This window comes from Parambassis ranga, chromosome 13 (genome assembly GCF_900634625.1).
Source record: "Parambassis ranga chromosome 13, fParRan2.1, whole genome shotgun sequence".
Lineage (NCBI taxonomy): Eukaryota > Metazoa > Chordata > Actinopteri > Ambassidae > Parambassis > Parambassis ranga.
In genome coordinates this window covers 12118066-12133046 of record NC_041033.1, presented here as the reverse complement: position 1 = coordinate 12133046, position 14981 = coordinate 12118066, and the positions used below count along the sequence as shown (strand labels likewise).

At 41.4% G+C, this 14981-nt stretch overlaps 1 protein-coding gene across 1 annotated transcript; it reads right to left on the bottom strand.

Moving 5' to 3' along the window:
• Positions 1-3354: 3354 nt before the first annotated feature.
• Positions 3355-12181, bottom strand: abhd15a (abhydrolase domain containing 15a). Its single transcript, XM_028419612.1, has 3 exons — positions 11121-12181; positions 5557-5909; positions 3355-5150 (listed from the first exon to the last, which is right to left on the bottom strand). Exons 1-3 carry the CDS (start codon positions 11667-11669, stop codon positions 4502-4504), a joined length of 1551 nt encoding a protein of 516 aa, XP_028275413.1. The 5' UTR covers positions 11670-12181; the 3' UTR covers positions 3355-4501.
• Between the last annotated feature and the right edge of the window lie 2800 nt (positions 12182-14981).

Here is a 14981-nt window from a genome sequence, read left to right as displayed (position 1 = left end):
CAGTATGTGTGCTGAGTTCAATTTGTGTGACTCTGCAGATATCTATTTAAACTGCCAGCTAAATTTATTCGCCATGTGCTGAGCTCTAATTTTAAACAAGGTGCTAAATATACAGACAGTTTCCAAGCCAAAAGCAGAGATAGCTGCGTCATTGTGTCTGTCATAGCAGGGTCAACCCCTGGGGAAGCTAAGAGTGTGCAGCCGTTCAGGCTGAAACCTTCTTGATGCTGCCACCTGCTGGTCGCTGTGGCAACAGAGGAGGAGTAGGAGTAGGAGGAGGAGGTCTCCATGGCGACGTCAGATGACATGGTTGGATAATTTGGACGGGCAACTAGGTCGACTGATCTTGATAAAGGCATCGTTTTAAAACCAGGGCACAGCGAGCAGACAGACCCATTTAAACTAATGCAAAGCAATAATGATGTGACCAGGACACTGGACCACATAATATATTTAGAAGCAATCATTCAGAAGAATTATACTGTTATCCTTACTCATAATGAACAGTTCAATGCTTGGTTTAAAGCACTCCAGGCTCTAGGTTTGTAACTGTTATTTAAGTTGAGCAGATATAAATCACCCTAACCTGACAGTTTTGTTTCTTTTAAACCAGGGGTTGCTCTGTTAGTACAGTTTATTTGTTTGAATGCTGCCATTGCATCATTTGTGTTCACCATATAAGAAACACACCTGATTAACATTTGTTAATAAATATGTTTTTATTATTATCATGTGTTAAATGGTAACATCTGTCACAGTAGTTTAGGTCTGAATATTCTGATAAAGAAACACTGCTTTTCCCCACAACAGCCACAAGATGGCACCCTTATACTTAAAGTAATACTGTCTCCAATAGTGTGGCACTGACATGAGAAATACAGTATATTACAGTGGTGGACTGTACTGCATATGAATCCCACAGTTTTTATACATAAACCCTTGCTTGCCTATTTTTCACTTACTTAGGAGGTTTAGAGGTTTTTTCATGCAGCTGGATTTCTGAAGAGCTGAGTGGACCATTTGATTCCTGCAGGGTCATCACAATACAGCCGCACTTGATAACCTCACTAAACTGTGTCATGGTGAATACTGCAGGAAGATAGTAAATATTTTAACAGTCTTACATCTCATAAAAGATTGATGCTACCGACAAATAATGAAGGCAGAGATGTGATGACTGAAATGCTGCAGAGTGAGTGGTCACTTCATTGTTATTTTCAGTCTGTGGTGTAATTACTGAGTCCTGAGCTTTGACTGCTGTAACTAAGAGCCAGCATGTCACACATGGGTCACAGCCAGCACACACAGACTGTATATAGTCTATAGCATAGATCAAACAACAAACTTCACTTTTTCATGAACTCTCGAAACTGTGTAAAATGAAACAAACATAAAACTGACCAAGAAGAAGAACCTCATATCTGTCATTCTGCTGTGTCCACCATCACTATCTCTGGTGTTTTATTTAAGTTGTACACACGCATAAACACCCTGGAGACAAGTCCTCCCCCCACTATAAACACTGCAGCCTGTGTACAGTGTAACTCCTCTGGATACTTACAGAGAAGCACAGCCAGCAAAGAGACACCATAACGCACTCATTTCTCACATGTTTATTACAGCAAAGCCAAGAACAATCAGAGCGTCACTGACCCAAACTTCAACATCTGTTTCCTATTTCTGTTGGCCTGCTGGTTGCTCCCTCGATCACATTTACTGTTCTTGGCCCATAGACACTGATAACGTAATGCCTTCAGCTAAAATATCTCTAGAGTGACACAGTGAAACAAAATCTCAGGCATCCCTGCTATTTTTCTGTGAAAACCACAGCAGCTAACAGAAGAATCTTTTAAAAAGGTTCCTGTAGAGGTTCTAGGCAGAAGGTTAAAAAGCCATATTATTTGCCAATATTTGCATTGAACACTCATTGTCACTGCATGAAAATCGCGTGTGTGTGTTAGAAGATACTTCACTGTTCCACCTCCTAAATCACTAACATCACATGTGCCTCCATTTAGAGAACCTGTGATTCAGTATAATCACAGAGGTGGGAACGTCAGGTTCTTTGTTAATTAAAGATCAATCATTTTAATTAAATCCATCCCCGATCACTGAGGTGAACTATTGAGTCTAAATTGAATAAGCAAAGTAGGAAAAGGGCAATTCAGTTTAAATGGCTTAATTTTCTGGAGACCAACGACAGCATTTATTGTGGGGAAACAGCATCTACTTTTACTTATAAGTTACAAGGCTTAATGTCAACAACAATAATAACACAATTGTTTTTTTTTTTCACAGACTCTGTTCAATTATGTTATTTCATGCATGTGCAGGATAGATTATTTTCCAGAAATAGACACAGCTTCATCTTTAATTCAGAGGTTTGTTGTGTTTTCTGACAAATTTCCACAAAAAAATGTTTGATGTTAAAATATATAAATGACAAAGAAAATTTTTTAATATATATTTATTAATCATTCAAATATTCTCTACCTTATTTGAGATTTCTGTGGTAGAAAATCAATAATTAAACAGATTAATAATGCTGGTTTGACCCCAGGACTGAGAATCTGTGCAGCTGCGATACTGATGATCACTCGATCGTTAACAGAACAGTGTTATTATCCTGCCTGCTGGGTCCTTACAGCATGAATAGGAAATGAAATAGCTTTGGAAAGCATGTTGACTTCTGTCTGTTTATCTAGCTTGGTGTCAGGTTGCATGCGTCGAAGCAATATCTGTATTAATAAGGCTGTTGTTTACCTGAGAGAATCTCTGTGCAGTGATAGGTGTGTGTGTGTACGTGTGTATCCTCACGCAGATAATGAGCATGTATGGGAATATCCTGTAGGTGACAGCTTGTGTGTGTGTCTGTGTGTTTTGGGTGTGTGATGGAGAGGATGCATGTTGACAATGTGTCTGCTGGCACACATTTTGTGTGTGTCTGTGTGTACACTGCTGTGTTCCAGCTGTCTGAGTGGATAAGGCTCAGTGGGTGGATGTACACTGCAGTGAATGTCTCTCACATAGACACACACACACTCACAGCATGAAATGGCTGTGGGGACTGTGCTATAATCGGGAGCGTCTGTGAGCCCTGACTGAGAAAGGGTTTGACAAGATCACAACTTGAGAGAGATCTGCAGTATAGGACAGGATACATTACGCAACATGTTGGTATTAATGAGAAATCTGCTTGTAAGGGTAGTGGTGTCAGGGCTCCTTTAAGGTGTATATTGTATCAATCATATAAAACATTTAACATGCATGATGCATTATAAAATAACAGCTGGCAGTTGTGTGTCCCTGCAGCTCTTTCCTGAGCACCGAAAACAGAGAAAAAAAAACTATTAATTTGTATCAGAATTTATATAATTTATTTTCTTAATGCACAGGAATGATTCAAAATAACAACGTTCAAGTCACAAAAACTCTAAATTTCTCCACATTTCTAGCAGGAGTTTTAATGATGGCATAAAAACTCACAAAATGCTTCCAGCCAGCCCCAAGTTCATTAAAACATCCCGACCACATGACACAGACTTTCCTCTCAAAGCTGACTGGGTAGCGACCACATGAGCCGGGTATCACAGCGCATGTGTTAATACAGAAGATGTTTTTTTTTTTATACACAAAACCCATCCTCGATAAATACAACTTTAACAGTAAGGTACAACAAGTGTCCATTGACAGTGCAGCCGGTAGCAAACATAGCAAAGGTGGTTACAAATGTAGCAAAGTGTGTAAAATGTGAGACTGGTGAATCAAACCAGTAAATGTTCTTTATGTGTGTTCATAAACTGACAGAAACCTGCAGCAGCTGGCATCGAAGGGACTTAAATCTGTCCGTAGAAAAATATATAGACACCCAGAGCGAGAGTGTCAACTTTTAGCAGTTAAACATAACTGCATGCAAGCTTGTGGCCTGTCAAGAGTGGTTTATTGCTCACATCAAGCGTGTGAGCATAACACACACACACACTGAGTTAAAAGTATCACTGACATCTTGGTACTTCACAACACTTTTCTAGTTCTGGTTATCACAACACTTTTTAGCTGAGTGGCACAGCAGCAGTGAACAGTTTGAGTCCATCACTGCCAACATCCATCTATACCAGAAAGCATCGGTGTGAGCGGTTAATGATACCCTGTGGAGGTTTCGGCGGTGCTGTGAGTGGGTCTCTGTTTTGTCCTGTTCATAATGTGGCCACATTCATTTACAGTGTTAATGTAAGATGATTTTTGAAGTATTTGCAACACTTAAACAGGACACATTACAAATGACATACTGTATTTGTTATGCAGTGAAATACATTTCACTACAGTACATTACACTGGTTACCAGCTCACTTGCCAGTAAACAAGTATGTAAACAATACAGGATTGTCACCATCTTTGTTAAACCTCCAGGATAATGGCAGTGTGTTTTGGTGAGAGACGCAGAATGTAAACAACACACCAGGAAGCTCCACAGGGTACCTTTAACTTCCATTAAACTGGCTCATCGTGTATAGGACCTCTGCCAGTTGTAAATGGCGTGGATATTATGGGAACACGCTGGCACACGTTTACATGTACTGACGCTACGATGGCGAAACGCCCTCCCTCCTGCACCTCCGCCCAGTCCCCTCCTCCTGGCAGCAAGCTGCTTCACTCTCTCCTCTGCATTAAAGAAGTCTGTGGTCGCCCTGAAGAATTCCAGCAAAGCTCTGTGGCTCCAGTTGGTCCCGTGTCTCTCCATCCCGCTGTGTGGTGCAACCACAGAGTCGCCTGGACCCAATGCACCAACGGCTCTTCCCTCGGACTGGGTGGAGAAACCGCAGTGACCTCCACGGTCAGTTAGGAGGAGAAAAAAATGTGGGTTTGTCTCAAAGAGCTCCAAGGGTATGGTGGACTGGGTGTCTCCGCGGACAGGGTCATCCTGAGCACACACGCTCAGCACAGGAATAGCCACCTCATCCACATCTCTTAATGGTTCATTGCGTTCCCAATAAGCATCCCAGGCACCTGAAGGATTACTACTGCTGCCCCCTACAGGTGCAGGGCCAACATGTCGAGTCTGACAGAAGAGCGCCTCCTCTAGGCCACGCAAGGAACAGCTGGAAAACAGGGCATCTGTCTGCATGATCTCCCCCAGTGCTGTCCTGTACCTAGGCACACAACATCACACACACAGGCACAGACAATAAGTGAAAAACAGGAAATCAATTTTGAAGAGCTGCATGACTCTCATATCATTCAGTGGCCTTGATTTGAGAAACATCACCTGGGTCACGATGACTCTAAGAATCAATATCTTGACATATTGAGGTGACCAGCTGTTGCTACAGTAACTTGATGGTTCCCTTAATCGCCTGTGTCTTTTTCCAACAAATGGTTTGTGATCCTGTGTATCGATGTTTTAAAAACCTATTTTTAAAGTCTTTGCAGGTTTGTAATTTACATTCAAAGGGGAAATTCTATGTTGCTTCTGTAGTTTTGTCATTGTTCCTAGAAGCAAGGAGAAGTCAGACAGATCATGTAACCAGGTGTCCCTCATTCCTCATTCCTTATTACCTGCTGAGACAGATCTTCTGGTAGAGCACCAGCACCCACTGCAGAGGCCAGCACAAACCGCTCTCAAACCAACTCTGGCAGCGGAACACAGGCGACAGGCAGACCGCTGCCGTCACGTAGCTCGAAGAGCCGCACTCCCCCAGGTAAGACAGGAGAAGGCCCGACCCGGAGCTTTCGCTCACTGCGTACAGTCTCCCTGCAGGCTGGCGGTGACGAATGTAGCGCACGGCCTCGCGCAAATCTGCAGGGTCACCGAACTGCTGCAGTTTAGGGGTGGTGAGTGGGGTGCCGTTGTGGCTGCGGCGGTTAAAAACAGCTGGAAGGTATCCATGCGCCAGCGCCATTTCACACAACTGTAAAGAGAAGAGGCAGATTTAAATAAATAAAAAGTGTCTGACACATGTCCAGACGCGTGTGAGCTGCGTTATTGTCCCTCTGAACAGCCCAGGCTTTGGGTTGTAGTGCCACAAAATGAAACAATGCCTCCTTTTAGAACACAGTTTCCATTTTGTTCCACTAAATGTCTTCACAGCTGTAACACCTGAACATGCATGGTACTACTAACTTTTTATTGTATGGAAAAAGAAATAACCATTTGTTGGGGAATGGAGGGAACACAGTAAAACTGAGGCATTAACTCTTCCCTGTCTTAGTGTGTAATACTGCAGTATGAAACTAAATACTTCTTTCTGTCTTACATATACACAGGTAACAGTAAATATGTGTCTTTCAACAGAAAACACACTCCAAGTCAGCAAAGAGCTCTTTCATCTTTTTAAATAAGGCTGAATCACACACAGTTTGCCATCATCTCATCTGGCCGTTAAAGCTTTTTCATGCACCTGGCTGAGCTGGTGTTTCAATGTGCTCTACAGAAAACCACTTTTCTCCATTTGTATTTGTCTAAATATTTGAGCGAACAAATTCAATCTACACTGTTATAGAAAATGCCGCTGAAAAAGTTGTGACTCAAAGGAGAACAGAAATGACAAGTAAATTTTACAAAGGACATTTGCAAAGCTCTCTGTGCAGAGAGAGAGGAATGAAAATGAGCGCCCTGGTCCAGGATGGGTACATCACCATTAGAATAAATTACCCAATCGCAGTGTCTGGAAACACAGGAGAAGATTTGTCTTCTTTTTAAACCTCCAGTTTCACACGGGGCTTCATCTCAACACATGAGGCGATATTGGCCTTAATTTTTCTGTCAGAGCTGAAATGAGTTACATTTGGCTTTAAATCTGCAGGGATCTCAATGGAAACCACGAAGACCAGTGAATCACTATGTTAAATATTTGCCAGCTGAAAGAGAGAGAGCAAAAAAAGCTTTTTTACCACTTTCTGGTTGTCTAGAGAATTCACTTCTCCAGACTCATGACAACAATGACAGGAAGCATCATTCATTAAACTTTTCTCAAAGTACTACACAATGTTTAGATTCTACTGTGATTCACAGTGAGCATGTGAGAGGGAGGATATGACCAAAAATCACTCCAGAAAAAGAATCCCTCCGCTGAGAGGCGGGGCTGAACCACAATTCTTGCAGCTGGGATTAAATTAGGTGAAGTGAGTGTGAAATGGTTTTGTCCTGCTTATGCCTGCCAGCTGAGGGATTAATCCAGTTACACAATATCCCAGACTGTGACATTCACCTACAAGCACAGCGAGTGATGAGGCAGCACAGCTCCTGATCAGTTCCATGGGGAGATTTTATGTAAAAAATAAAGCACTCTGCAATCTTTAGCAATACATTCAGTTGACAGTGTGATTTTTTTTTTTTATAGATGTCAGTTTCACTGCAGAAAAGGTAAAAACAACAACACAAGCCTTCTGCCTGAGCTGATAAACTGTCAGCTCAGTGATAAATTCCTTTAGCAGGGACTGAGCACACACTGGTCCAACACCCTCAGTCCCAGGACAACGAAGACATTAATACTAAAAGACGTCTGAAGTCCACCCATATTCCAATATTCAATAATGTGAATATGGGGGTGGACTAGTTAACACAGCTCCATCGATAGGTGTTGCCACAAATCAAGTCCAACTAAAGATGTTATTTGATTAAAATCCTTTTAGTGGCAACAAAGCATCTCACTACAAAGTGCTGTCCTCTATTCAGGTCAATAGCTCGGCTGAACGCTCTCAAACAGGCCTGTTGCTCTTTTAAGAGTGAAGTGAGTCAATGTTTTAATGTTTAAATGTGCTACGGTACTTTACATGTGTCTCTGGTAGCCACTAAAGTGTCCTGTTAATGAACTGAGCAACAACAAAATCGCTGGCACTCTAAACAATAATAAAATCTAGTCAAAAAAGTTACTGTATTCATTATGTAATAAATCCTTTGGCTGCCATCCTCATACAGTTAATTGGTTGGCAGCTTTCCAGCCAACCATTTGCATAAATCCTAAATATAGCTGTCTAAACAAAGCAAGGGCTTCTTCATCAGCTCTTTAGATTGCAGCACACAAACTTCAGTGCTAGAAAATCTGTGCTGTCTTCTTCTACCCTTCATGCAGAGGAAGGAAAATGATGGACTTTTCCCATACAGATAATTCTTCTGGCTCAATTTCAAAGTGTTAAGCATCGCTTCTTGGAAAGTGGAGAATAGCTGTGAATAATTGAATACAAGTCTACAGTTGAAATCCATCCATCTTCAAAGCTCCTGCTCCACAGGGTCTTCAAACCAATTGCTACACATAAGTTTTTTGTTTTGCACCCGTGGTAAAAACTTATTATGTTGCTTTCTGGCCTTAAGGTAAAACAGGATCTGTTATTACACTGGTGATGTTATTTTAACTCAGGGTGTACATCTTCCAAAGGCTGCATTTGAAGGATGATTGCCTCACACTGATGAGACAAAGCTCTCTCATTTTGACAGATAAGCAACAGGTTCCCCCCACATTTTGTTATAAAGTTATATTATGTGCCAGTAGGATTCTTTTAGGATAATATGACTCCGCAAAAGAAACTTCAATGACCACAAAAACTGTTTTTGGTGCAGCTCTCAAGTTGCTAGGCAACAGGAGCTGCACATCATGAGAGTGAATATAGGAACTCCTGTGTAGGCCAAGTGAAACTTTGGCGTTTAAAGGATGCAGAGCAATAGACATCAACCATACTGGAATCTGAGAGCTACATTTTCATTTCCAAGAAGGATAAGCCACTGATTCATTCTCACCATTCATAAGTCAACACTAACAAATAAGTGACAGTCTTTGTTTAATCTTTACTCTGTGTGAAATGTTAGACCACAGTCTGTCAACACCAAACTGTAACATTTGAAAAACACTGTGTGGTAGTGGAAAACTCAGATATAATGTCCCATTAGTGAAGAAACATAAGACTTGAAGTTGTTCCTGCTGCTATTACATTCCTTTAATGATATATACTAAACGGTTAATGGTTAAAAAAAAATAGAAAAAATAAACAATTCCCAGTTTTACAGCTGACTTTTCCATCCCAAGAAGAATTTGTAAGTTCAAAAGTTGCTCCATTAGCAGTCAGGCAGAGAAAGGAATGATCTGAAAAACAATTATTTAAGTGTTGAAAGGTAAATTACACATAAAGACCACATTATATTACATGGAATGTTAAAAAAAACAGCTGCTAAAAGCATGCTGGACAAATAGTGAACTCACTTTTGTCTTTAAATTATGGTTAAAATGTATCTGACCTGTCTGGAAAATGTGTCGGGAGTTTATCATAACGCATGAAGTGAGACAGAGGTAACAGCTGGATATCTGCTTTGATATTTATGGCTTTTCAAAATACAGCTCTAACACTGAACATGTCTTTACACATCATCATTATGTCAAAGCTGCCCATTTGTTACCTCTTAAGGATAAAAATGCATTACATACTGGGTTTGTTGTTGGCTCCCTGTTGCTTTCTTGCCAACAGATAAGGTAAAATTAACTCTCCTCACAGCCTGAGATATAAAACTACTGCTCAGCTGAGCCAGGACTAATTCTTGGGCCAAACAGAGAAGGCACTCTATTTCAGACAGATACAGTGAATATCCCTATATGTGTAGATGTGTTGACAGATATGTACCAAGACATTTTTATGTTCTGTAAAAATGTCTTGCTACATATCTGTCAACACACCTGTATATTGGACTTTAGCTGTGTTACTGCCTCAAAAAATACAAAAAGAACAGTATATTGGAAAGCAATTGAAACTGAAACACAGTGTGGACTACTTTAAAAAATTGAATCAATTAATGATGGTATACTCTGACTTCAATATGAAGCCATTTAAAACAGTTAACATATATGACAACCATCAGTTATGTGTAAATGAATTAGAGCCAGAAAGAGTGAAACAAAAGAGCAAAACTGAATGTAAAAAAACATGAATAATTTAAGAGGAGATGGCTCATTCATAAATAAATTCATAGAATCCTAAAATAGGCTGTGTTAGAGAGAAACCCACAGACTCAAAAAGAAGTCTACATTTCACTTTCTGTTTCTTCTATGTGGCACAGATGCAGATATGCTCGTCCAAAAACGACCTTGTTTTATCTCAGTCTTTCCTGCGCACACTCACACTGTGACTGCTTCATGCACAGTGAGTCTCACCAGTGACAGAAGCAATCTTAATTGGTGTATATCCCTTGTGGTGCCTCAGCTTCCAGCCCTCCCGAGCATAACCCGGCTGACAGCATCACAAATACTCCAGTCTGATGATAGGAGCTGGAGGCACAGATCTGTCTGACAACTTATCATCTCTTCATTATTCTGCTTTTTTTCCCTCTTGACAAAACACAAAGTCACTTTGTATAGTGCAATATAATACTTTCTTCTTTGTCTTTAGATCAGCCAAGTAGGATCTTATTCCTTCCAGTTTAATGTCAAAGACATTTCTTATTTCTAATGTGGGTCTGACAGTGAGCCTGTGACGGATCTGCCCACAGACCAAACTGTATGAAATGAAAAGCATGATGCCAGGTGCCCTGAATGGTGAACGAGCCAGCAGGCATTCATGTGGAGCAGCACTGCACTTCCCCAGGCTTCACAAGTCAAGTGCTGCTTTGTAATCCCTCACTCAATTACCTCAATCAGTGTATTGAAAGAGCAGTTGAAAGACTGGAGCTGCCTCTGCATCTGCTCTTTTTACAGCTCACCCCCCCCCCCCCTTTTTTTTATTTTTTTTGCTCCCATGGCTGAAGCCCAAGGGACTGCACTTTACACTCCACAACATTTCCACATCTTGGTCTTGGTGCATGTTTTTATCTATGTGCTTTTATATTGTTTACATGCTATTAAAATGCTCACTTCTTCGGAAAAAAGGCTGCACTGCTGTGCATAGTTGTGTGGTACAGATGCAGAGAAGCTGCAAAGTTCATGACACAACTTAAGATGTATGCAGTGGAAGCCCTGACCTTTGTGGTGAATCTGATATGAAGGACTCAAGCCTTTGGGATTAAACGTGTGTTATGTGTGTGTTTAGTTTTGTCGTTCTTTGCAGAGAGAGTTGATTTTCCATTAAAAAATATACATTTTCGTTACCACACTGTCACTGTAAAACATTATCATGTGTAACCCCGAGAACGCACACATTACCTTTAACACATTTCTAGTGATCTTCCCAAAAGAGTTCGGGATGATGAGAAGAACCGGACTTGTGGAGTGGCTGGAAGTCCTGCGTCTCTTCTGGTAGGATGGCACTGCCCAGTCCAGGGCCACCAGCCCCTCATCGCTCAGCTGCAGGTTGTCCCGCACGAACTGAACGGGGCTTTGGTACGGCCACCACGCCTCATACGCGCTCTGGAGGAAGGCGCTGGCCCGCCACGTCCAGCCAACACACGGAGAGTAATCGCTGAAAGTCCTGCAGTGTTTCAGGAGGTAGTTGGCCAGCGCGGACGGTTTGCATATCAATGCCACGGTGCGTGCTTTCTCATCGGTCTCTGCACCCACGCAGGCCGGCTGGGCATCGTCGTTCACCTCTCGTTCTGAGATCCACCTCCTGGTCTTGTCTTTTGCGACCTGCTGTGAAATCTCCAGTCCCTGAAGCACAGCATCCGGCGGCCGCTCGGGACCAAAATATTTGAAACCTGGCCAGATTAAGACCACCAGGATCACAACGCACACAGCCACGAGCCATTCCAGCATTGGCACGGTTAGTGGGAGCAAAGCAACGCGAACACGTTCCACACCTTACTCTTCTGATGCGGTTACAGCATGCCTGCTGGCTGACAGAAACATGCTGAGTCTGACACTTTGCCGCTTTGGTGCTCAGCTCGTCAGTGAAGCGTGGTGCTTTCCTCCGGTGCCAAAGCGCACCAGTCCCTGGTCATTGTAGACGTGCAGTCCCGGTTACGCAGCGTTTCTCTCATTCCAGCTCACTTCAAAGCAGACTTCACGCTTTCCTTTCTGTGGATACTTTAATACGAACCAAATCATTCCCTTTTCTTTTACCTTTCATGAACTGTTACCAGCAGGACTCCGTTATCCACTCAGCAGCAGCCAGCGCCAGATATGCCTGAGTGTGAGCGATGCGCAGCTATACTGGAAACGCCTCCCCTCATGTCCAGCCCCCCTCCGAGTGAGCAGGTACTCTGTGTGATGCTCTTATTAGCCTGTGTAGATTCGATAGCTTCCAGCAACACAGTGCAAGCAGGTAGCCTACACCCCTGACAGTTTTTTAAGTTTCCTTTCCTGCAGGGAAAATGAAAGGAGATACATCCTCCTGGAGACACAGTGTGGACCACCGCGCCTGGTTACTGCTATCAAAATGTGCCTGAATTCCATCTTAAATGAGTTTGGCAACAAGTGCACACCCTGACATTGAACTCATGGAATGAATTAAGTTAGATCTGTAACCCACCACAGGCTATTTGGGAACATGTAAAGTAACCTGTTGAGCTGGTTTCTGTTATAATAGGCAACAACCTCAGTGTTGCAGTTTTGTAACTTTTAGTGGAAGCACTCGGGCGAATGTAGGGCAGAGTTCTTATGACCTTCTGATGCAGACATCAAGTATGATTCAAGTTTAAAAACCTCTCTGCTACTTTTCCCTTCTCCTTGTACAATTTAAAAAGATAAAAATAGCAGTTTAAATGGAACAGTCATCATTTTGGATCAGTATCTCCATCTTCTTGTCCTCTCTGTAAAGGTCAATGTGTTTGAAAATTTACTTTTCCCCCTCTTAGCATTAGCTTTTCTTTCTTCCAGTGAGCCCCTTTTATTACATTATTCAAACCTCCATTCAGTGTACATGTTAATTGGAGACAAACAGTTTGGTGCTTGTGATGATAGATTTCATGGAAACCAGCAGGTTTGCCATCTGTTTTTTTGTGGAACATGTTGTTTTGAACACTCATTTAGCTCTTTGGCAGCATAACAAAGTGCTGCGTCCTGAACATAAATTGATGCTGCTGTGGACACATAGTGTGTCCAGGCAAGAGGAAACAAACCCAAACAGAAAGTGACAGGACAGTGGATCATTGTGTATTTGTTCCAAATTTCAAGCTGCAGCACTCTGATGGATCAGCCTCTGGAAAATGAAAACAAATGTTGAAATGGCAGGTGCCAAGTCAGCAGGCAGAGATCAGATACAAATGAGACAAACCAGTGCCTGGAAGGTATCACGTCAGAGACCCTTCAGATGCCAGAGAGGAGAAGCTGGCAGCTGCTATACTACATAGAGAGAGAAATTTAATATTTGTACATTACGTTTCGGGCACTATGAGTCTCATCCATCTTTGTGCCATTTGCACCATCTGCTGAATTGCTCAGCAGGTTACATGAAGACACAGAAACAAGTGAGAGTATCTGGAAGCTTGGAGCAACACGACAAGGACGCACCGAGCTGGTACTGTTGAAAATGGACAGTTCAGCATCAAAATTTAATGATCTCACATTTATTGTGTTCTGCAGTGTTATTTATCCACCTAGATCCACCACATCATTATTTTTAAGTTCAATTATATTAGACAGAAGACAGTAATCTCTGCAGCATATTGCAGAATATTTGATTTGAAGGTGATCTGTCCTTTTAAAGTTAAAGTGTAATTTATAAAAGATGTTTATCACTGATAAAAGCATTGGCATATTCAGACTTGTGATAAGTTTTGTTGTGGCCACAGTGAAGATCAACGTCCCACTGCGCACTCTAAGAAGAGCAGTGTTGTGGTGCCTAAAACAGTTTAATCATTAACTTTAATTACAAGTCTGTAACTTGGCAATTCCTAGAAAGGTTATGTGGGTAACACTTATCCAGAGTCCTTCACAGCCTGCATGAAAATACTCTTTTTATTTACTCAGTCCTACATCACCATCTAGCATGAAGAAACATCATGATTCAAAGTGATGGACAATAGCTGATATTATTCTTGATATTTTTCTGGTGTTCAAAACATTTAATCACATATTTTGATATGGTTATTGACACACTGTATAAAGGTGGATTTACACCATCTGCAAATTTCACAAATGTACTTGTATCCTACTTTGGCCCTGAGTCTGTCTCTTAAGCTCTCTGGATACATGGTTGTCTACAAAAACTGTGCGCAGTGACCTCACACAGCCTCCTTTCAGTTAGCATTGTCAGACTTGTTTTGGTTGTCCCATGCAAAAGTCCATACAGAGGATCACTTTCGGACTGTGATAACAAAATTTACAGCATGTGACTTATATACTAGCAGAGGTAGAAAGTGAAAGTACATCCAGCTACTAAATGTTCTCATAAACACAATGCGTTCAGAGATCAGATCCCTCTTTAAAACAGCCACATATCACTTTAATGTGTATACACAGTATTGTTTATTTTTTGCCCAATTGCTCAATCATTTGTCTAAACTTCCTTTATTTGGTAGTAAAACATGTGATTTAAGGTTAAATAGACACTTCTATATAAAGGATAGAAAAATGAAACATGATTTGTTGTGGCATTCACTTGAGATTTCAGTTTTTAACACTGACCTTTGTACTAAAGACATTTTTATGCAAATGTGTGTCTTCCATTTGAAGGAGACTGTGCTGAAATAATCCAGATCCAGTCTCTGTTCTCTGTTCACAGTCAATAATTACCCAAAGGTCGAAAGAGACATGTAAGAAGCATGTGAATGACAATAATTCATTTTGCATTGATGAGTGGAAACAGATCAATAGACCTGGAACTTAAACTTTAGGAGCAGATAAAAGAAACATTAGATAAGGTTTGGACTGACTTGGTTGGATTGGTTATTGCCTCTGGTAAATGTCACAAAGGTTGACTCAAAACAGACCACCATGCTGTGTTTGAAGACCCTGACCCTCATCTACAAGGTTACTGCTGACAAAGGCACATAGAGAGTTACTATGTAGAAGAAATAGCTGGTGGAGACAACAGAGGCCTTCATCACTCAGTAGAGTCTTCAGTCAACAGTGTAATCAGGACTTCACATTTACCAAGGAGCCATCGAGAAAAAGAAGAAATGAGAA